General features: G+C 44.4%; 1 protein-coding gene across 1 annotated transcript; it reads right to left on the bottom strand.

The window, feature by feature from the left end:
* Positions 1 to 41: 41 nt before the first annotated feature.
* Positions 42 to 22,255, bottom strand: kdm7aa (lysine (K)-specific demethylase 7Aa). The gene is made up of 18 exons (XM_086201901.1): positions 22,097 to 22,255; positions 13,934 to 14,019; positions 13,328 to 13,445; positions 12,570 to 12,730; positions 10,584 to 10,725; positions 9,713 to 9,899; positions 9,156 to 9,318; positions 7,430 to 7,517; positions 7,244 to 7,350; positions 6,484 to 6,575; positions 6,187 to 6,273; positions 5,232 to 5,483; positions 4,994 to 5,121; positions 4,230 to 4,378; positions 4,006 to 4,100; positions 3,614 to 3,798; positions 3,141 to 3,523; positions 42 to 2,444 (listed from the first exon to the last, which is right to left on the bottom strand). Exons 1-18 carry the CDS (start codon positions 22,192 to 22,194, stop codon positions 2,356 to 2,358), a joined length of 2,610 nt encoding a protein of 869 aa, XP_086058027.1. The 5' UTR covers positions 22,195 to 22,255; the 3' UTR covers positions 42 to 2,355.
* Between the last annotated feature and the right edge of the window lie 662 nt (positions 22,256 to 22,917).

Genomic DNA, 22,917 nt, shown 5'->3' with positions numbered 1-22,917 from the left:
TGCAATACCAGGGGTTTCGAGCTGGGCTGTTAAGATCTGGATTTGCAGAGAAGTCCAAATTATTTCATTAGTTTTTATTTACACGCAATTTTTGAAATGCAGAAACAAAATGCAACGCATTAACAGTGTCACAGTTAGCCAGTGTTTCTTTTAAAATAATAAGCCATTTATATGGAGAGGAAAAAAAAAAAAAGAACCATTGCAAGAACCAAATGCACAAAACACAAATGCGGAGAGAGCTGCATATAAAAAGCAAAAAGGGGACAGATAGGATGAACAGAACAGCTTATAAAAAACCCTGCCTGCGGGCCAGCTTGACATGCAAAGAGTTCAAAGGTTGAAGTGTGTAAGAAGAGAGGAAACCAGTCTGGTGAGGTGATTAACACTAATTGTTAAATTGGTTCTTTGTGTTGGGATTAGCTAATTGAGAACAGTCACCTGCACGTCACGTGCGCTTTACGTCAACCTGAGCGAAGCTTTCCAACGAGTGCTCTTAAAGCTACTTGCCATCAGTTGGCCTGGGTGAGACGTTAGCAAGAACTCATGTTTAGGGTGTTTCTACGGTAACACTGAGCTTAAAAGTGTGTTAAGAGGCCAAAAAACAAAATCACGTTGCAGAAGTAGCTTAAAAAAGGTACAAAGACATTTCCTCACAACTTGAAGACCATGACGTCGTTTTTCTTGTGCGTTGAAAATAAAAACCAAGCGTGAGATGAAGCTCGTGAGTGAGAACATCCTGTCCACGGTACAGCTGATGGTTTAATCGAAGGTTATGTCCATGGCATCATTCCCTGAGAGTGAAGAACTGCGCACTTCGAGCAAAACTCACATCAGCACTGGGCTTTTTTTTTTTTTTTCCACAAGAAAAAAAACAAAAACTCACTCATTCCATTGAAGTTCTTCCACTTCTGAACACATTGACTTTGGATCGACCACAGTGGCTCAGAATACTTTTTTTTTGTTGTTGTTGGGTTTTTGTTTGTTTTTTTTTTTGCTAGATGATAAGTGGCACTAGTTGCAAATGCTCAGGTGTAGACATGGAAGTTAGAAACCTAACGTTATTCTCTATTCGCACATCGCCCAACATCTCTGGCTACAGGGAGAAGAAACAACACATGATCTATTCAACTGGAGGTGTCGTAGAAATGGAATTAAAGATTCGTAATTGCTACACAACAGATGATGACCACGCAAACTTCAAAAACAACCACATTTACAAAAAAAAAAATGTTAAAAGATTTTTTTCTTTAAAAAAAAAAATCCTATGAAAAGGAAAATCCTCACAAAAAAAAAGCTGAGGTTTAGGGTCAAAATATAATAAAATCATTCTCTTTCAATTAATAAATACATTATTCAGAATCCATAAAAATAACATTAAAAAACAACACAGATTAAACGAGAAATAAATTAAGCAGGATATCATGCGAGTCATTTATCATCTTTTTTTTTTTCCGAGTTGGTCAATGACTCGTAATTCCTATTTCAGGTCAGTGAGGGGCAGCACTTTGAGGGACGTGTCTTAGCTCAACACCATCGGATCTGAGAGAATATTTTTTTGCACTGAATTATGCAAGTCAGAATGCACCGATTCACTGTTCGACGTAAAAAAAGAAAAATCTTAATCCAAAAGCTTCAAAGTGCTGCCTCCCGATCCGTTCTCCTCCAAGTCATTATTGCTGGTGTGATTGAGATAAAGGGAGAAGGGAGGAGGAGGAGAGGGGCTGAGGGGGACAAGCATGAGTGGAGAAACAAATGAGCACCATTTTTTTGAAATCTCGGTCCACTACCTCGTCCTTAGCACCTCGTGTCTTCCCGGGTCTCGAGGAAAACTCCCTGCCGGAGATCCAGAAGCTGAGCTACTCCGTTCTCCTCGTCACAGATGAGCCAGGAAGCCGCCGAGCGACCGGCGAGAGGGGGAATACTTGGGAATATGGTGCAGTAGAAGCCTGGCCGTCTCCCCAGCAAAGCAAATGTTTTGTTTTGTTGTTGTTTGTTTGGTAGACCTCCACGTTTCACGTCCGTTCTAATGCCCGAAGGAGCGAGTCCAACCTCTCCACGCAGCCGAGACGTCCTCCGCCTCCTGTAGCTCCTCTCCATTTTGTTCTTAGTGTGCTTGTAGTGAAAGTCGTGCATTTGCTTATTTCAAATCCGATACCCTGTCTCCTAAGCATGCACAGTGAGCGTGTTTTACGTGTCTTTCAGTTCTCCAGCCAGTCATTTTGTTTGTTTTCCACCGCCTTCCCCCATTTCCACAGCACAAAAGTGTCTGGTAACAAATACACAAATTAATTGTTGGTTGGTTGGTTTGTTTTGTCTTCAACAAAAGGGCCCAATTTCCTGCGTTGTTTTGGAGTGTTAGACAAAGACGCGACTGTGTCTGTTGAGTTTCAAAATCTTCCCCAGTCTCTGCTTGGCTGTTGCCATTCCTTTTTTGGGCCGCTTGCCTGAAAAATAAAAACAGTAAGAGTTATTACAGGTGTTTGGTTTACATGCACAGGGTCAATAAACATTTTTTCCCCTGATATTCAGGTCTTTATAAATATCTATGACTTTTTGAAAATGTTCTTTGTTTCCCCCCAAAAAATTCCAGGCCTGGAAATTCCCATTTCGAGATTTCCAGGCTTTTCCTGACCTTATGAACCCGACATGTTCAGCATTAGAAGCGATTATATAAAAAGGTGCGTCACCTACGGCCAGCAAAACACAGATTTCTTGAACTTTTCCCACACATTTATCACTTTTCAAAATATATTTTAATGGGAGTTTCCACATTTATTACGGTTTGAAAATTTGTCCTGCAGTTTGACGCATTCTCATAGTCGGAAGTTCTACGTTAACGAGGTTCTCTCCACCTCTTCTGCTCATCTTCTCTCAGCTGTTGCGTCAGAGGTTCTCCCTCTCGCTGCAAGTATTTCTTCTTGCCTAATATTAAACGGCTGAATACCAGGCGCCTCCTGCGTTGTTCATTCTCAGTCACACTGGTTTAAGGAGCATATTTAGCCACGAGTGGCTCCCCGTCCAGTTTTGATGTGACCTCACATTGGATTAACATTGAGATTTTCCAGGAGCTCAACATGACCGTCATTCTGCAAGTGATAAAAAAATAATAATAATAATAATTATAATTTAATGCCAAAAACCTTTTGTGGCCTGATTGCTGATGGGTGGGGGGTTGGGGGCGTGTCTCTTGGAGGGGTGCAGTGGCGGAGACATGGAGGGGTCACAGTACTGGTAGTCCGTCTCTGGGCTGATGGTGTGGTTTCGGCTGAGAGGGCTGGGGAGCCCCTGATTGTCCCAGGCCTCGCTGCTGTTGCCCTGGCTGTCTATCGGGCCGTTGTCCCCCTGCAGGCGGCGCTGGTGCTGCACCGCCTCCCTTTGCTCCAGCGGCAAGCTCTGGTTGGGCCCGCACCACCAGGGCTCCTGGGATGGGGCTACCTTCTCCGGCTTGGAGGGGCACAGCAGACCGGCCATTGACAGCATCCCCTGAATGGCCTCTTCTGTGCTGGGTGAGGTAGGGCGTTCTCTGCAGAGAGCAGACATGACATCACTTACTACCTCTCAGTGCAGTTGGTACTCATTCTAGCGTGAAGGGACGCTTTGACAGGGTCCTCACCGTTTGAGTGGTTTGTGTTTGTGCCTGAGTTTCTGGCCAGACTGGTCCAGCTCTATGGTGTGCCCTGAGCCTTTCTGCTGAGATGAGCCCCTCTCCTCCTCCTCCTCCTCCTCCTCATCCTCCTCTTCCTCCTGGGAACTGTCTGAATCCTCATCAGAGGAGGATGACGATGACGAGTCTTTGCGCTATGTAGAGAGAGTAATTATAGAGTAAAAAAGTAGGACGCTTAAGTAATACCAGCATGAGGAGACAGAGCATCCAATATGTGAAGAAAACAGCACGTTGTGGCTCTGCCTCCTGTTCATATTATTTATAATAAAAAGGTTTTAGTGAGCCTCCATCCTGGACTACAACAACAGTCTGGTTTCTTCATACAAGTTCAGTGCATTTACCTCTGAGGGAGAGTCACTGTCTGAGTCCACGTCTGAGACACTGGAGTGTCCTGAGACTTCTTCCCTGAGTTCAGTCTTCACCCTCTCAAGACCCACTAGGTAACGCAGGACATCATCATCAGCCTCAAATATTGACACTTGCCATATTTTCTCAGCCAATACTGAGACTTTACTGGCAGTAAACTGAATATATTAGCGATCAAAATCAGTCGCAGGGGACTTACTGAGGAGTAGGGGTTTCTCATCCGTGCTGTGCTGCTCCCGACTGTCCGATGTCCTCTCTGACTTGATGTCCACACCGTTCTTCGGTAGATAAAGAGATATTCTTTCACCCTCCGTCTTCACCGGGCTGCTGGCTGGTCGCCTCATATCTCTGCACACATGAAGCAAGTCAGTTAGTGACCTGGCTAGAGTTAACATGGACTCATATTGTTACTTAAAATGTTTAAGTCTCCTTTTTTTTTAAACTACATTAATATTTATCTGACCATATATATTGCTCCACTGATAATACTCGTACGGTTTCTGAAATACGTCACCTCCTGTGTGAAGGTGATTACCTGAAATGTACTCAAATGTAACTTCATTTATTTCAGCCTGTTTCTTTGCTGGGGATACATTCCAGGCACCGCTGGTGATTTACACATGCAGCTTCATTCCAGAGCATTCCTGTCTCGCACCTGCTCGCACACGACGTGACAGTGCCGATCGCAGGGGGGCAAGCTGCCCCGGGAAGGACAGTAAAACCAGTTTTATTTATGTCTATTATTTTTACCTTTATGGTAACAGTGCAGTGAATGTGTAGGAGATTACAATTTCCCTGGCGGAACGTCCAAAAGGGATTCATAGAGTAATCTGTCTGTCTTTCCCGGTAATGTTCCAGCTTTCGTTGACATCACCCTCTTCCCAGGATGAAGGGTGCAAATGTGAATGAGGCCAAATTCAAAGGTCTTCAGATGCACAAACCAAGAAGAGAGTGAATTCTGACCGAATTATTCTGCCGTTGACTAGCATGAGCCGTAGGTGGTTCTCCTCCAGAGACTCGGCTGCAGCAGCTGCTGATGCTGTTGACACTTTGTTGAGCTTCCCATGAACCTTGGCACAGAATGCTGGATCCTGGTGGTACGGGTCAGAGTAAATCAGTACGCGAGCAACGACCACTCACTAATTGAATTCAATCAACACTTAAGCCAACCATATATTAATTATTCCTTCCCGGTGCTCACCTCCTCCAGAGGTCCCACCTCCAGCCTCCGCAGCACCTCCCTGGTGTGCTGTTCCAAGATGTCCAGGTTGGAAGGTATCTTGGGGGCCTGTCGCTGCTGCTCCCTCAACCGCCTGGCAGCCCGTCTGGCCCGCCGGGCCTGGCACAGCCTCTCAAGTGTGGCGCGAGTAGCCGGGCATCCGTTTGATCCCAAACCTACTCCACACCCACTTCCCTGAGATTTCACCAGCTTGTTACCGCTTCCTGGTTCCTCCTGAAGAGTCGATGTCCAAACATAACATGTGATCAGTCACTAAATATGCTCGCGACCAGACTGACTCTGCAGCATCGTGACATTTCTGTGCTTTGCGACAGCTGCAAACAAAACCATCAACAAAACGCAGAGAGACAAAAGTTCCCTCGCCTGGTATGAACTGCACATCATTTGTAACATTGACACACGTTTGTTTATGAATGAGGCAAATATCAACTTTCAAATCATTCAAAATATTCTAGGATATTTGTCATGTAAAAGTACAGCAAGGAGTGATTGATCTCATCTGATCCTGAATTTGTGGCATAATTTCATTTTTCTCCAAAAAATTTAGATAATTAAAAAAAAAAAAAAAAGTTTGGCTAGATATTTCTTCTGCACAGTTGCATGAGCGCTGAAGTAACGGGTGGATCAGACCATGCTTGAACTCGCAGAAGTTACTGTTTCTATCACAACAGTAACATGAGGAAGAAGGGCGCTGGATTTTCCCTTTTTTAAAAAAATTTATATGAAGAGAGAAAATAACAAGAATTGCTGAAAACCACTTCCTTGCCAAATTTCGTACTGAAAAACCAGGCTGCAGGTTTCTCAAGTAAGTTGAAGCCAATTCCATGTTGTTCTATCTATAAGCAGCACAGGTGCACCATCACTCATAGGTCTAACGTCTCATGTGTCCGGTCGCTGCGCTGTCAGCCTTCCTTACCTCCAGGTAGCGGATTTCCTTAGTCAGCTCTTTGATGAGATGATTGGGCCTGATATTGTCTGGTACCTCACTGGTGGGCCCGGTCACCTGCAGGGTCACAACATACCACATTCAGACAGGAGCGAGTGAACAGAGACAAGCCTGTTGTTGGCCACTGACACGACACATAAGAGATAAGAGCAAACGGCTACAGCTCAGCGTGTGTAACAGTAACCATGTCGATGCGAGATAGCAAAGGCAGAGGCAGGTCCAGATGTGCACAGATTCAACTGTGACAACACTGAGGCCGAGTCTCACCTCTCTCTTCAGCCAGGTCTTCAGTGCACTGATTAAAGCCTTCACTCCCTCCGTTAAGTAGGTTGGTGGAGGACAATTGTCTTCTCGTAGTTCTGAGGGGGCAACAAGAGGGATGAGACCACCAATACAAAGGACTGACAGAATCCCGGTGAGGCGTTAGCAGGCAGTGCTAGGGACCGCGTCAGGACGTCATGTCAGCAAATATTTTTGTTCCTACGTATGTGGAGAACATGCACGTGTAGTCAGAGAATGACTGCTTTCCAAGAACGAATCCTGCTTTCAAATCGCTTTACTCTTCCCCAGCAGCTCTACACGTGCTCGCCAATGACGACGCTAAATTTTCTGATGACCCATATCAGGTCATAGTCAGCAATAATTTAATTCATATTAATAAATCACAATGAGGAGAGTTCAGACCTTAGTTGCAAACTTTGCGATATGAACGCCGTCACACTGCTTAACACTGCACGCTTTAGCTTCCACTGAGTGTTTGTGGATTTATTTGCACGTGTTTGCAAAGGGAAAGATGGCTGCCACTATTAAAGACGAAGTGGCTAAACGGTCCAACATGGGATAAAATGTGGGCGGGCGCCGACAGTCATTAGTGTTAAACAGGAATATGATTGGGATATTCAATAAGCAACTCATGCAAACACCTAAATCAACGCATCGTCTTGTTTTAAGGTCAGTAGTTGGAGTGTTGCGATCCTGGACGTGCCTACCTGCGATGTCATCGGTCAGTATACGATTTAACACTCACCTTTTAAGGTTTCCAGGAGGTTCTTGGCCACATACCAGCAGATGGCCTCGAAGTAAGGAAACTTAAAGAGGTCTGGGGTTTTCAGACGACGCTCCATCTCATAACACCTGAGAAACAAACAAATCATATAAAAAAAAAAAAAAATACACAACCAAAAAAACAAAACAAAACAGTGTGGATGTTTACCTGAGCTGCATGCCAATATTGAGGTTGTGAAGGAAGTTCCCTCCAAACGCCATGCAATCCTGAGAGGTGAGAACAGCATGGATCCAGCCTATGGGGGCGCCAGAGGATAGAAATTAACACGACCAAACTCACAGGCAGTAAGTGGAGCCAGACAACCAGAGTCATGCTTCAATACCAGAAATGCTGCATGAATAAACAGAGAAAAGTGTCATTCTTATGCCTGGATACAAAAATATAAACCAACCACATATTAACATGTACATTCCTTCCCAGGTTCAAGCTCTATATGAGATTTGATGCATCTCCCACAGATGAACACACTCTCTGGGCAACACAAAGTGAGAGAAAGCAGAGTCGGGGGGTGGGGGGGGCGTAAGACTGATAGACAGGCCTGATAATACACTGCTTGACTGACCTACTGTGCTCTCTGACCCCCACTTAATTCCTACCTCTCCACACCCTCTCTTCCAAAAGCTCCTCTACAATGCTGCTTCAGCCTGCTGAGAGAGCACGGCTGGGAGAATGATGGAGGACGCGCAGGAGCTGACAGGCTGAGCTGAACTTTGTCGGCCACGGGGCAAACAAACCATCCGCTTGAAAAGTTTATTGAGAAACTGACTGGGGACGTTAGCGTCAATCCAGCAGACGAAAGCACGTCTACTTCCGTTAGTGGCATGAAACCCAAACATCATTTTACACTTTTGACATGAAAGACTGATCAGCTATATAAATGCTAGTTAAAAATGCACAGAAGACAGAAATACCACATGAAGGAAACCTGGCAAGAAGGTGAAGCTGTGAGCAACAGCATCTGTGCTACTTTCATCACATTACATAAGATCTCTTTCTCTTAATTTTCCCATTGTAATTACAGCCATTAAGAACTGTTTGTGCTGTTGCTGAGGAAGACATCCTGTCTTTGTTATTTTCCTTTGGCAATGACAGGAGACCTTCAAGAAGTCTGCACTTTCCTGGCGGGAGTGATGTGAAACATCACTTTGCGTTAACTTTGTGTACGTGTGTGTTTGCATGCCGTGTTCAGGTCGCAGCGTTGAGCTGAAATCGCACACTTCCTACAAAAGGTTATTCATGAATGAAACAGATAGGTGCAAGATGGTAAAACTACATGAAGTAAAGAGACCACAAAGCTTGTCGAGTTCCAAGAGTCTGAAAAGTTACCAGCCAATTGGCTGGAAGAATGAAAACTACTTCAGTTTTAAAGCATCAGTTTGAAGCCCATTATAAAAGAGCAAATATTTAAAAAAAAAAAACTTGCAGAGAATGAGAAACACAACTCAAAAAAGTCATACTGTCACGGGAGGTTGTTGGTGACATTTCTGACAAAGTTAAAGTCCTTTGTGTGCCTGCAATTAAGTTCAGATGTATCCAGCCTTTGAGCCACATGATAAAAAGAATGAGAGGGTCAAAGGTCCCAAAAAAAGTAGTAGGTTCAAACAGTCCTTGAGTAAAAACCAATATACAACCAGGAATCAAATCTGAAAGCAAACCTACGTTAACAACACACTTCGATCCAAGTTAAATCTGAACAGAATGAATGAGGGACTGATACTGGCTCTGTAAGACGGCCGAGAGACAAAAAAACAACTAAAAGTAGCAGATAAAAATTAATTCACAAAATTTCTCTCCCAGATCTGAAAATGTGGTTCAAATCTGTGATACATTTGGATGGAAATCTTACAGATGTCACATGTAAACAGTGGCCTACCTGTGGGGATGAGCAGGGTGGTTCCTTGGGACACAATACACTTGTAGCACTTGTCCACTTTGTCACCAAAGAACACTTCACTCTGATTGGGCGAGGAGCTCCATGCCTCGTATAGTGCAAGGTTGGCGGGAGTGGGCTTGATCAAGTAGAAGACCTTCTCACCCTGTGAAGCAGACCAAGATGCTACTTTGATGTTGGAGCACAGCAGCTTTGGAGACGCACCCACCATCCCCTCACTCCAGTTTGACATTTGTGTCAGCTGGAGTGGGCGGGTGAGAAAATCCCCACGAGCAAGACTTGATAGATAGATGCGATGTGAGAGGCAGAGCGACCTTTTGGCAAGTGCTAGCCAATCAGCTGTGGTTGTGTAGTCGAAAATACTTGAGTCGATACGAACATGCGAGTCGGTGAGCTTGACAAATGTGAGGGCAGCCTGCCCTTACACTCCACAAAAAACATTCGATTTGGCCTGGACAATGTCAACTTCAGCGAAAAGCCTGCGACGCAGCTCTTCCCTCGTTTCCATGCGTTCATGGCTGATCTTACTGCTAACTTACCCAGAGAACATGGTACCAGACGGAGGTGCCTCCAAAGTCGATGTGGAAATCTGTGTAACTGTCCTTGACCCCCATGAGGCAGTACTTTTGGACAAAGGGCTTGGGGAAGAAGGAGTCGTCCGGCCAGTAGTTCTCCACCCAGGACATCTTCTGAGCCACGTCAGGAACCTCCACCAGCTCAGACATCCTTGAGGTGGCACGGAAAAGTCAAGTTTCATCAAGTGTTGCGTTTTTAAACCCAGAAAACAAACTCAAAGGCAGTTATGTTCTCTGTCTACGTGTGTATGAGTCCAATACATATTTTTTCTGTGTTCCTGTCACGTTCAATTTTGAACCAGGGAACCAATTAAAACAAGAGATGCAAAATGTTGGATTTTTAGCAGACAACATATTTAAAACATATTTTACAACTGAATTCAAACGATAACCAATACCTCCCAATACTGCTATTATCTGTATAGAAAAAAATGTTTATATGATGTTTATGGTTTCTGCATACAGAATAATCCATCAACATTGTGAATGTGAAAAAGTTACCCTTTTCCTTAATTCCTAAATATTTGGGGAAAAACCCACACATTACATTTCTTCATCATGAACAAATGATGAGCAAGGGGGAGATGTGCAAAACTGGCCTATCATATACCAACTTATCAAAAGACAAAGATCAATATGAAGAATAAAGCATACAGGAATTCGTGGCGAAATATAGGGGATAGAAGACCACAAAAGTACAGATATGTCAAACTCTACAAAGTATTTGTACTTCGATGAAGGTTTTCAGGACTGTGGCACGACCGAATGATGAGAATCCTGTTTATTCTTGGGCCTTGTTGAAGCGCCACAGCTATCAGCCTGCAGCATCTCTTACTTGGTATCAGAAAACTCCAGGCTGATGAGGTTGAGGACCTTCGGTCGAAGGGGGTTCGTGTAATACTTGACAAACTCGCTGAGCTTCATCTTGCTGTCCGCCTGCCGTGCCACATCGATCACATCGATTACTTTGTCGCCACCTAGATTGGAGATAGGAGAGGCAAGACTGTTAGGTCAGAGTAATATCATAGAGACCGCATGCGCCTGGATCATATCTTTCTACAGCTTTTTAATTGGCTGCTGAGTGGGCGGAGGGATCACTGGGGTCACCGGCCGGCTGGCATTTCCATGTGCTTTTGGAGATCAAGCCCTGAGGGAAACTGGCATCAATATGGCAGCGTGAGGAGGGGCAGCAAAGGGAGACAATCTGTCAATCTGTCCAGACCGGCGGTCCCAAAGGAGGAGGAGTGGGTGGAGGTGAGAGGGCTGCTGCGTTTAAAGCCTGTGTGTGTGGGAGACTTGCAGCGTGGAGGGAAACGCATGTACAGATGCGAGAGAGTGTGTGTGTGAGTAGGCTGCATGTGGTATGTTTATGCCTATGAGACAGAAAACAGATGCTGAAAAAAAAGATAGAAAGAAGAAGTTGAAAGGAAAGGCTAAACACACAAATACAACAGTCGGGACACCACAAATCACACTCGGGTGACACGTGGGGCCGGATGTTAAACCGGGGGTGCAGTATCTGCAGCCAGACAGCTGGTTGTTGTATTTCCCCCCTCGCCCCTCCCACACACCTTTTTTATTACCCCTTTGCGTGTTCTCTGTCTCTATCACACACACAAACGTGCACTCACATGCACTTGCACTCACAGACACCTCTGAAGGCCCAGCTGGCCAGCGTCTGATGACAGAGAACAGCTGGAGTGAGGGCAGTCACTCACTCAGTGACACACAAAGCTGCCTTGAAGCCACACAACCTCAAACATCAGCCAAAGATCCCTTTCCCACTGCCACTCGCTGATGTTTTTTTTCCCCGTCCGAGCAGTAAATGCATCAGAATACAAAGAAACAGTACAGAAGAAACAAAAAAAACTCCCACTGTTAACAAGTGTAAGCACAGGAGTTTTGCCTAGAAATCAGCTTCGAGGGCAGTGAAGGTGTTTCAGGGGCTAATATTTTACGTCTCACTTTCTTAGCATAACTCAAAATATTTTGGTGGGAAATGAAGTTTAGAGAAATCCTGTCTGCCCACACCAATCAATTCATGTTGTCAGTATGGATATTTTCCCCTGTTGGGATTAATCAATCAATCCAAGTCTCAGGTCTACCGGATTAGCGACGCCAACGAGCATGTCCAAACATGGAGAGCAGCATGACACCGGCGCACGGACCCTGGTGAGGCCATACAGATCATCTCATCACTCTGGGCTGTTTGATGAACTTCCATCATAAACCGTCTACTGCCCTCTCCTCAATGATATGCCAATCCACACAGAGAGGACACCAGTGTCTGCTCCTGCCGTGCCATTGTCTTCCAACTGTAGGACGCGTTACTCGACACCGGGTCCCTGGTCACAGCACCTGTGCTCTGGTGTAATGCTCAATAGGGCATGGGAGAGAGAGAAAGTGAGGGAAAGAGTGTGTAATCTGAACTTTATGATTAAAAAAAAAACCCAGCAACACTGATGGGCTTCGTAATGGGCTTGTAAGAGGAGCTGGGAAGTGGCAAGCTGTTTCAATAAGGAAGCGTGGTGGTCCGGGGGGGCCTTAGCTGTCACTCATTGAGAACTCAATCAGCTATTTAATGCCTGATAAGTGGGTTAAAACCCAATGAACCTGGAAACCTGTTCATACTGACACGCTGGTGGTGCCCGCTCAGCACCGGCCACTTAGCTGGCTGGTGTTGGGTGGGTTCATGAGCTCTTGGGCAAACAGAGCCTGAGGTGCGGTCCGATCACATCATCCCACAGGAGGAGCACTCGTGTGCTGTCGCGAAGTGGATACAGCTGCTGGAAACAGCTTGTCGGTTACGAAGTGCGCTCACCCACATACTGCTCCACGTCTCTGACGTTGAAAGTAGGCGCTGGTAGTTTGAGACCCAGACCCTCCATCTCAGTCACAGCTATAGGGTAGTTGAAGCCATGCCTCTCCAGGTACCTGGGGGTCACCTGCTCACCCTTCATCCGCATCAGGATCTCATCGCCGCTGAAACAGAACCATAAGGGGTTCAGTAAAATTATTTTATTGGAATTTTCATTTTATTTTATTTTTTTAAGATGCCATCACAGTCACGGGTTGGGGCACCTGGTGGTATCTAGAGGCCAGTTTCAATCATTTATTCAAAATTTGGCTGTCATGACAGGTTACAAGGAAAATGTATTATTTTGTTCCAAACTGCAGGAAAAAAAATTTCAAGGACTTGAAATCAATTTAAATAGATTTCCTGAGCTTCACATAAACAAGATGTCAATGTTTCTCTTGTTAGTTTAGCAGAATAAGGGAACACATGGTTAAAGTCCAACACATCGTTCCCACATCCTCTCATCTTCTGTCTGTATATGCAGGAAAAAGCACCAGCTGATGAAAGCTGAGTTACGCCTGTACGTGGAAATGAGACGACGGTGAGAGGAGAGATGACAGGTGTGATGTCATCCACGTGACAAAGAGTACGATGATTTCCCTCGGGAGCACTTTGTACCAGCTTGTTTCTGCCAGGTTGCGGGAGAAGTTTCTTTACCCTTAACAACAATACTTATTATATTCATAGGGTATTCATGAGTATTCGTCCCTGTTGGGATTTACCTGGCGAACGTCCTGCTCTGCAGCTCCTTGACGAACACTGGGGTGCCAGCTTGCACTGGTTTCTTCCCGTCATCTGGCTCTGTGTAATCGTGTCTGTGCCAGTTGTTGCGCTTTTTCACTGGGGGTAAGAAACAAACAAAAACAACAACATATAGGTGGGTGATATAGTTTTCTATTTGATCCCATCTTTGCCCTGTTGAGATGTATTTGCCCAACAAAGTGGTAAATTATACACATCCCCACCACTTTTCATAAGGACGATCATTTAGGACGTAACCCCTGTGCTGAGGGATGGTTGAGGGGAGGAGGGGCACCATTCAATTAGCCTGGTAATGTCTGCCCTCTGGACTCTTGGAGGTTAACCCCATCCCCCTCTTCAAAAAAAAAAAAAAAAAAAGCTTGTGCAACTCAGTCGAGAATGGCAGCCCCCTTGTCTAACACACAAGGACAAGGATGGGAGGGGAAGCACGGAGTGGCAGGAGGGTCAGCATGGAGAGAATCTGATAAGAGTTTGTGATGGATAAGATGCCCGAGGATAAGAGACATGCACACAAACAAGAAAAAAACGAAGTAGATAACCCACTAATGAGACAGAACATTACTCACTCAGGGAGGGTCCATGTACGACATCACAGTTGGGACAGTGGTAAACATCGATATCCACAGCATGATGCTCTTCTACCTGCACACAGCTGGAGACGGACAGGAGATTCAGAGTGAGAACAGCGTGGCGCTTTGTCTGGTATTCCCAAGCGTGACTATTCAACATGCGATTCGCAAGTCGGACGTTTCCCGTCACTGGTTTTGTCACCGTAAAAACATGTTTTAGTTTGTTTTTGTACCAAAAAGACAGAAATTCCAAACAAATAACTTCTCTTCGTGATTTGAGGTCAGATTAGGTTTTGATACAAGCTGATCACATCCAAGCTACTGCAAAGCATCTGGTACAATATGATGTCAAGGGGTTAAATGTTTGAGTAGGACTCTTTGTACTGATCTATTCAGTCAACAAAAGTTCTACAACTTCATAGGACAAGAGGATTTGATACTCATTTCATGGCATTTCCTCAATGATTATGTAAGAACGCCAGCTCCTTTTGCTGAGGGTCGAGCCTGCTTCCAATTTGTTGCAGTCTTTGGATTTCCCCCCATGAGTTTCCAGCACCGTCAGTGTCAGTCCCACTAACCCCCCCCCCCCCCCCCCCCCGGACGGTCTCGCAACTGCCAAACCGCAGGCACTAACACACAGGCATTCCACTTTTGCATACCAGAGCTCCATACCAGAGCAGCATGAGATGAACACCAGTTGCCATTCTGCCTGAGCGGCTATTTAGAGTCAGCAAAGTGTGTGTTTGTGAGACAGAGGCATGAGCACAGGTCATTATGAGACTTAAAAGATGTGGACAAAGTGGCGGGAAGCTCGCACACAAAGAACCCTCTGTGTTTCACTGTCCCCAACTTTTTTGAAGTGTTGTTTAAAGCCTGAACATGAAGACAATATTTTAAAAGCGTCACCGTGTACCCCCCTGACCTGAATACAGCATTTTGGCTGTGCTCAAGTGTACTTATGCTTTTTCTTCTTTTTGTTGCTATCTCTTTGCTTTGCTTAATTGCATTTTGTTAAAAAACAACAACAACAAACAAACAAACAAACAAACAAACTATTTAACAGTTTCAAACGAATGCATGCTATTCCTACTCCGAGTAGATCTGAGATGAATGGGGCAAATCCAAAGCTGCAGGTGTGACACCAACACAAGGTGCAAAGGTGAGAAACTTTGAACAAAGTCTCCTCATCCTGGATCAGACTTGTACAACTGATATTTTGTCACTGTGTTGAGAAACCAGAGTTGCTGCTGTCAGAGGTGCTCAGATCATCAGAGATGGGGGTTGGTGCATGCTGGAGAGGAGCAAAACATTTGTTGGCAGGTTGACTGAAGTTTGCATTTCTGCCCCCATGTGGGATTCCTGTCCAGCACAGTTTGACACCTTAAAGAAATACCTTGGTGCCTTGTATGATGCAAGGTCACAACAGGTTATGAAGAGGGTTCTTAAAACCCTTTTTAACAGTTCAAAGGACTGGTTTCAGGCCACTGGCTAGCAACTGCATAGCAGCATGGTAAGAGAGATGGGCTTGTTGCTAGCATAAGCTCTGAGGGAAGCCTGCGGGGGTGGAGATGACCACAGCCTGCTATCTGCTTTGATCTACAAGGAATTGCAGGAAACTGTAAAAGGAAATAAAGTCGAGGGCCATTAAATGCTCAGGAAGTGGTGTGCTTGCGTGAATTTTGGGCCCCAAAACTCCTCATGCATATACATGATATGAAGAGTAGCTGCTATTAGAGGCTGCACAGCAAACATTAACATTGTCCAGAACATCTGTAATGCACACATGAATAAGAAAATAAAGGGCACCTCTGACAGCAGCAACGGATCTCAAAGGGCCATTAAATGCATTTAGTTGCCACAATTATACTGGGTGACTGACTAAACAAACACATCACCGCTTTACTCCGGTCATGGAGTATTTGTTTTGCCATCGAGCATGCCCATTTACCCCAGTTATCATTCTTAAGGGTTCGTCCTTAAGCTTAGAAACAGGCAAAGGCAAGAAGCTGTGCTGCACCAGCACGTGAGCGAGCGGATGACTAAACAATAACACTGTACAGAGCTTGGCTGTAGCATCGGGCCGAGCTCATGTATCAGGAATTTGGTTCCAACATGTGGCTGTTTGCAGGGGGAAAGCATGAGTCACGGTGTTCGGCTGCTGAGGTGAGGTGACCTTGCTGTCCTCATCTCACTTTCCCTTTATGTAAGGCCACAGAGGGAAAACAGGGCACTATGCCACATACGCTGGCCTGACTCAGCTCATGCGTCACCTGCAATTATTACCTGCAAACAAGACACCCAAGTTTGTGAGACTGGGAGGACTTGACAGAGAGAATGCACAAGGGAGGGGAACTGAGCTGAAATGGAGAGAGGGCCAAGTATTTCCTGCCTTTCTCAAGCTTGATGATGTATTGCATCATTGCAAAGCTGGTGAGTGTGCAAACACTTTTTTCTTTTCTTTCCTTTTTTAAAAAAAAAAAACCCATGTGACACTCAGTTGCTGGGAAAGCGATCACTGACAAAGCACGTTCAATGTATCCTCACCTCTTTCAGGCTGGAGTGTTATTCTGGGGGATTGTGACGCCACTGCAGCAGATTATCGAGCAAAACATCCCTCCCTGAATGAGAGGAGATGTGTGTACTTGGCTAAACCCCTGCCATCAGCAACCCCTCTCTCTCTACTTCCTCTCATCAAGGGCCTCCTTCCTGTGTGGCTGAGGGGGCTTATTCATTAGTCCATGCACTGTGAGAGGTTCATTGTCCTCAATGATCAGTGCAGGAACACAAAGGCTGGAGGCGGGCATTGCCATTATTTTAAGCTCTAAATAACCGCTCTTCATGGGGAGGTGACACGCCTACATTAGGGAGCTGGCAGATCCTTAATGGATGAGCAGGAGAGATAGAGATATAGAGGAGGGGAGTTAAACACACCTGGCCAGCTTTATTAGCCCCGGAGACCCTCGCCCAGAAGCAGTTCTTACATAAACAGCGGCCGACTCAGAGCTCTGACAGAAGGATGAGGTTTCCGTTATTTGGGCTGTGCTGGTTAAATCATCTTAGCATTGCATCTCTGCTGCGGTTGCAACTTCAAAGAAGCTCTCTGTAGTCAGCTCTTAACAACAAAAGAAGATCACTTTGTTGTTCATGGGGCGTCAGGGAGTTTAAACAACGCAATTGTTTTTAGTGCGGGTTGGGATGCCTCAAGGCCTCCAGCACTGGGGCTCTGCTTTCACATGTCTCCAACACGGTTGTCTGAAGGCCCCCAGTGCCCCAGTAAAACATATCAAGTCATCTGTCTTGTGACTGTCTGCTGCTGAAATACATAAGCCTAAAAACTCAGTTTGAAATTACAGCAAGACTGACTGAGAAGTGTAGAGACCGTTGCTTGCACAAGCCAATGGGCATCTTACGTCAAGAATTACAAAGAGAGTTATTATGTAGAAGAGACTACAAAGAAGTCGTGTTGTTTTCAAAAAGCTCATGGCAGCAAAAGTTAGCCATCCGTGAGGGATTTTTTTTCCACGGCTCTCAGATTAAATTTGACATTGACTAATCTGAATATACATCAAAATTAAAGTTATAAAAAACTACTGAAGTTCTTTTTTCCAGAATCCACTGTTTTAAAACTTGTTTCGAATCAGGTGACAAAATTTCTCTCTCTCTGACATCATAATTCAAGCCGACCCGTGATCGATGCATGAGCCTGGTGACCCCTAATCAGCACTGATTACGCTAAAAAGAAAAGCAGTATCCCTGCCCCTGAGAGACAGAGCTGCTGATGGATGTCAGCATAGTATTTAGTAAAGTTCTGAGGCTGCTCGTCACTTTGGCCAATCAACTCATCACACATCTAAACGGATGACCTAAAACATCTCCTTCAATGGCAGCAGTGGTTAAAAAAAAAGAAGAAGAAGAAGAAGAAAAATTCTACAAGTCATCCATCCATCCACTTAGCGTAAACACTTAAGAGGCACTCTGTCGAGGCTATCCATCTCTCTTTAGTGTGCTCACACTCAGCGCGACATTGACAGATCGAGGATTGAACTTGGCTCCAAAGGAGCACCCATCAATCATTTCCTTCTGACATGTCATCACCCCCCACTGCCTACACCCAAATCAGATGGTGAGTGGACTGGAGCGCGTCAGCAACAAAACAGTGGTAAACCCTGGGATCTGACTTCCCAACACACAGACAACCACAGTTTTGATGTGAACTGGCTATACATGATGCAGGTTCTGTATTTTTTTTTTTTTTTTTGAGGCTGTAAATAATGTAACACTCAGACAAAAAAAAGCTGTGAGGAAGTGGAGAGCCGTCTGACAGTAAGCGGTGAACCTACTTTTTATCAGCCACTAAGCAACAACATCCAGCAAGTTGCTGTGTTAGAAACAAACAAACGTGCGCAAGAGCACTTTTTTTTTAACACAAAGTTTGCAGTGTTGATCTTGCAGTGTCTAAGTCAAAATATTCCCCTGTAATACCATCAAATGTTTTGCAGTGTATTTGGTTACTGATGAGACATCACACTGGTGTCCCTTGGTGGCCATTACCATGCATACCGGGAGATTCAAGCCCAAGTGGACAGCTCAAAATGCATCAACAAACCGGCGTTAATGGTGAATGACCAGATCAGATCTCTCTCCCCCATCAATATCCAAACAGATATGGATTTTTGTTTGTGTTTGCGAGGACCAAATGTGTTGATGTTGTTACCAGCGACGGATAGCAATGCAGTTCTTGTGGCGATGATGCCATTCGCCACTTTGAACAAATTCCTCACGGTGTAGAACTTAAGTAGGGACTTGAGACTGCCCTGGTTGAGATCCCCTGCAGCAATGGGGATGCATCAGAGTGACTGAAAGGCGCTGTGGATTTCACTCAGTCTCCTTTACAACAGCACCGAGCAGAACAATCACGGTCAACGTAAGCGACTAAGTCAGGTGGAAAACTCCAGCTACCACCAGCATGAACACCACAATCAGCCAATACTGTGCAGCACTATTAGCTGCATCATGGGAGCTGATGTTTTCATTCAAGCCCCACCAAAACAGAGACATGCAGCAGTCCTCAACACTGATTAGCCCTCAAAAAGCTAATATGGTCCTAACTATTGATGGCAGCATAAAAATTTGAATGGCTCGGTTTGTTATGGTTAGCAGTTAGCTTTTAGCTCAACATTCTTGCCTCGTCACCCTAATCAACTTTACTATACAGTTGCCAAATGGAACATCGGCCCCGATGACACAGAAACCCGATTCAGCTATTTTTGTCAGTAATCCCTGATCTCAGTGTGTCCCGAGTGTCACACCAGAACAACATCCCTCAATCCATACAGAATTTTGCAGTCCAAAAAGAACTGTAATTCAACACCAGGTTACCCAAACCTGGGGTTTGGGACACCCACAAAAGGCTAACAACACATATCTTAAGACTTATGTCTCACTCTTGCAAAATACTGTTTCTTTTTCTATCCTTCAAGGAAACAAAATCACTTCCTACACTTGGGGAACTGTTGAATCGGAGAGACAAAGTGCGTGATGTTGGTACCAGACCTTCTTATGTCAGCAAAAGGGGCTATTCTGCTTTTTCTTTACCTCAGTGAATACTGGTTGAAGGCATACAAACCACACAGAGTTGTATTTACAATATTTAAGATATCTGAGCCTTCATCTCTCTTTAGTCACCGGCTGTGTTGTGTGGCGAGATACAGGTGATTGAAAGCAGGACAGGGACAAGTAACTGTAGCAGCCTCACCACGTCGCACACACAAACAACAAGCTAGCATGTTGACAATCTCCAGGACATTGATTTCCTCTCCTTCCTTTCCACTCCATCAGCATGCCATCATCCACGGCCAGAGAATATCCCATTCCTTCTGGCGTGACTCGTGGGAAAGAGGCTGGAAATATGGCTGGTGTTGGAACTCTGTGAGTGTGTGTATCTGCTTATTAGTCATCAATGGTGGAAGCTCCAACATTTGTTCCCTTTCTTGCTGGCACATGAGACCCAGCCAGGCTTTTTTGGCTCTCATAAGCCACAAATTCTAGCGGCCAAGTTTTTTGGCAAGGCTCTTCATGTAGTTACGCAATGGCTTCCGTCATTTCAACACACGGGCAAAAACAGATTATTGTATTCATAAACTGTTGCCATGGAAATACGCCCACACACGCTCATTCAAAGGACCGAAGAACATAGTAACGTCTGTCCAGGTCGGCCTATGGGCAAGAGTCACCACATTTGTTCAAAGTGGCAGTGAAATTAAACCAGGTCTTTCTGGTTACCGGTGTTTGTCCTCCTTCTCTCAGCATCAGAGCACAAGGCAAGACATTCATGGACACTACAGAGACTGATAAAACCCTGGTAAACTAACTAAAAGTACAGTTCCTACTAGTGAGACAGATAAATGACATGTAGATAATCAGTATTGACCCATTTATGTCCTCACAGTGCAGGAGACAAAACAACATCTACACAGTGCATTGACGGCCTCGATTTTTTCATTACCCGTGGAAGAAAAGGAGCGCGCTGCAGACTGCTGGGAAGCAAACAGACAATAACTTGACTGTTAAGTACAGAGACGAGGATGGAGACCATGAAAATGGAGACCATAAATGAAAGCAAATAACAGTAGTGACTATGTTTTTGTTATCTACTCATTTTTGTTCACGCTGTTTCTCTTCTCTAATGTAAAAATAAAACTGAGCCAAAACGAAACCATGACATCTCCCCACCCCCTCACCCCTCGCTAAACCTGAAGTCGCATGTGATATTAAATCAATGTATTTTGTCACATTAAAAACAAAAACATCTGTTTTATATCGGAGTCAGCTAATGATAAGCCTATTTTAACTCTAACTATTCACAGTTAATTTGCAGTATGAATCAGGAGGTCGTCCCGTCATCCCGAGTGGGTGTTCGCTGCAGATTTAAGGTGTTAACCGCAAAATTTTGTGTTAAACTCATGCCATACAAGCCCAGACACACACACACACACACACACACACACACACACAATAAGGTTGTATTACACAACAATACATTTCTCAACAAGATCCATGTCAGAAAACACACGCCCACACAGCTCGTGAGTCAGCGTCTATACCATTTCTAGTCAACTTGTAAAAAAAAAAAAAATACATATACATATACATATATATATATTAGGTAACTGAGGTAAAAGCAACACTAATCATGGTAGCTTGGTGCCTTTAAATAGTTGCCCTTTTCACCACTAGGGGTCCCCTGCCATGTGCTTCCTCTACTTGGAAGGGGGATTTAAATTTCTCAAGCTGTCAATCAAAAGCCCGACCATAACAAGGTCCTTGTTCTCAGCCATTTGCTTTCCAATCAGCCTAAAATACTGAAAAAATTGTAATAATAATTCTAATTTAAAAATAACAATAAAAATTACACAGGAACGTGTATTTCCCACACCAGCACGATACTGTTTAACAATAAACTGCTGACAGTGCCAAAAGAAATTGAGTTGCATGTGAAGTGAAGCGAAGCCAACGTAAATAAGAGTAAGGTGAAAAATAAATAAAAAAGGTCGGCTGTGCTTATCATGCATTACCTTGAATAAACCGACTCGGTGACCTGGATAAACGAGCTCGGTCTCAAACATGGGTCACGTTAAAACAGCCGCTAATTTCTTAATCCGTTTAAACTCATTAAGAGCAGCGTTAAACTTCTCTCTCCCAGCCGTCTTTGATGGATTGGCAAACACCTTTGTAGTTTATGCCAAGCTTTAAATCACTCGGGCTGATTGACACAGTTTATCATCCTGCATGGATCCGGGTCCGTGAGACGAGAGCTTGAACTACTTCTCGTGTGGCTCTCTTTTGAGTCTTCAACATTGATATTTTTATCCTTATTATTATTACATTTCCAAAGAGCAGACGTATCTCCCGGGTTTGAGACTGATTTCCGGAACGATGTAGTTAAATTGGAGGTTATTTTAAGAGCGAGACCCCCACTTTCTTTGGTAAAGTCGTGTCAATAGACGGTTTAAAACCCCCGTCGCCCACCGCTAGCTCGTCAGCAAGCTATGTTAGCCAACCAGTCCACCGCTGAGAAAGCCGTCGCCTTTCTCAGAGAAACATTGAGTGTTTGTCGCTTCAAACAAACCGCAGTTCCAGGGGACACCATAACCTACATACCTGCCGTGGAACCAGTCTTTACAGATGTCACACTCGATCATAAACCGGCTCACATCGTAGGGCTGCCGGCAGACACAGTACAGCGGGGCAGCCGCCATCTTCCTACTGTCCCCAAACAACGCAGGAATTAAGCGGGGCGGAGATTTAACACACCGTCCGGAAATACCCGAGGGGGACAGCCGAGTATGCACGAGATCCGCCATTCGAGGCAATCCCACGTCTGACGTCAGTTTCCAAATTCATTTCCACCTGGTGGTGTAATCACACGACAAAGAGTCACAAACTTTTTTTCTCCAAAAAAGGATTGACACGACCGTCTATATTTATACACCCACCTTATATTTATTCTTTTTTTTTAACATGTGTTTGTTTACACATCATCCCTTTCTTAAAATGGTTCGTTAAGTTATTTGACAAAATGACTTTTTTTTTTCCCTTAAAACAACCCCTCACGATGTTTTGTCTCCAGTTTTTTGTGTTTTCTGAAAAAAATTGGGGGGAAAATGACAAAGGCGATTATTTCAAGAAGGCAACCATATGTTGTATTTTAATGGGTATATATACATATTATGGTTAAAATTGTAAAATTTAAGTAAAAATCAAATAAAAAATTGTAGAATAATGCATTTTTTTTACATTCTTCTGATTCATATATTTTGCTTTCACAGTATTTTCTTGTCATTGTTAAATGTAAATATCATTTACATCTATTTTGTTCACATTTAAAAAAAAATTCTATTCTTGTTTCTAAATATTTTTCAGTGGGAATAACGTGCAATCTAACAGTTTCTCTCTGGTACATAAAATATTTTAGATTCTGA

The sequence above is a fragment of the Aulostomus chinensis genome, chromosome 4, assembly GCF_037954235.1.
Source record: "Aulostomus chinensis isolate RoL2024-O1b breed Wild chromosome 4, RoL_Achi_v1.0, whole genome shotgun sequence".
Lineage (NCBI taxonomy): Eukaryota > Metazoa > Chordata > Actinopteri > Syngnathiformes > Aulostomidae > Aulostomus > Aulostomus chinensis.
Note: the sequence above shows the minus strand (reverse complement) of the source record. Positions and strands in the feature narration are given on the sequence as shown.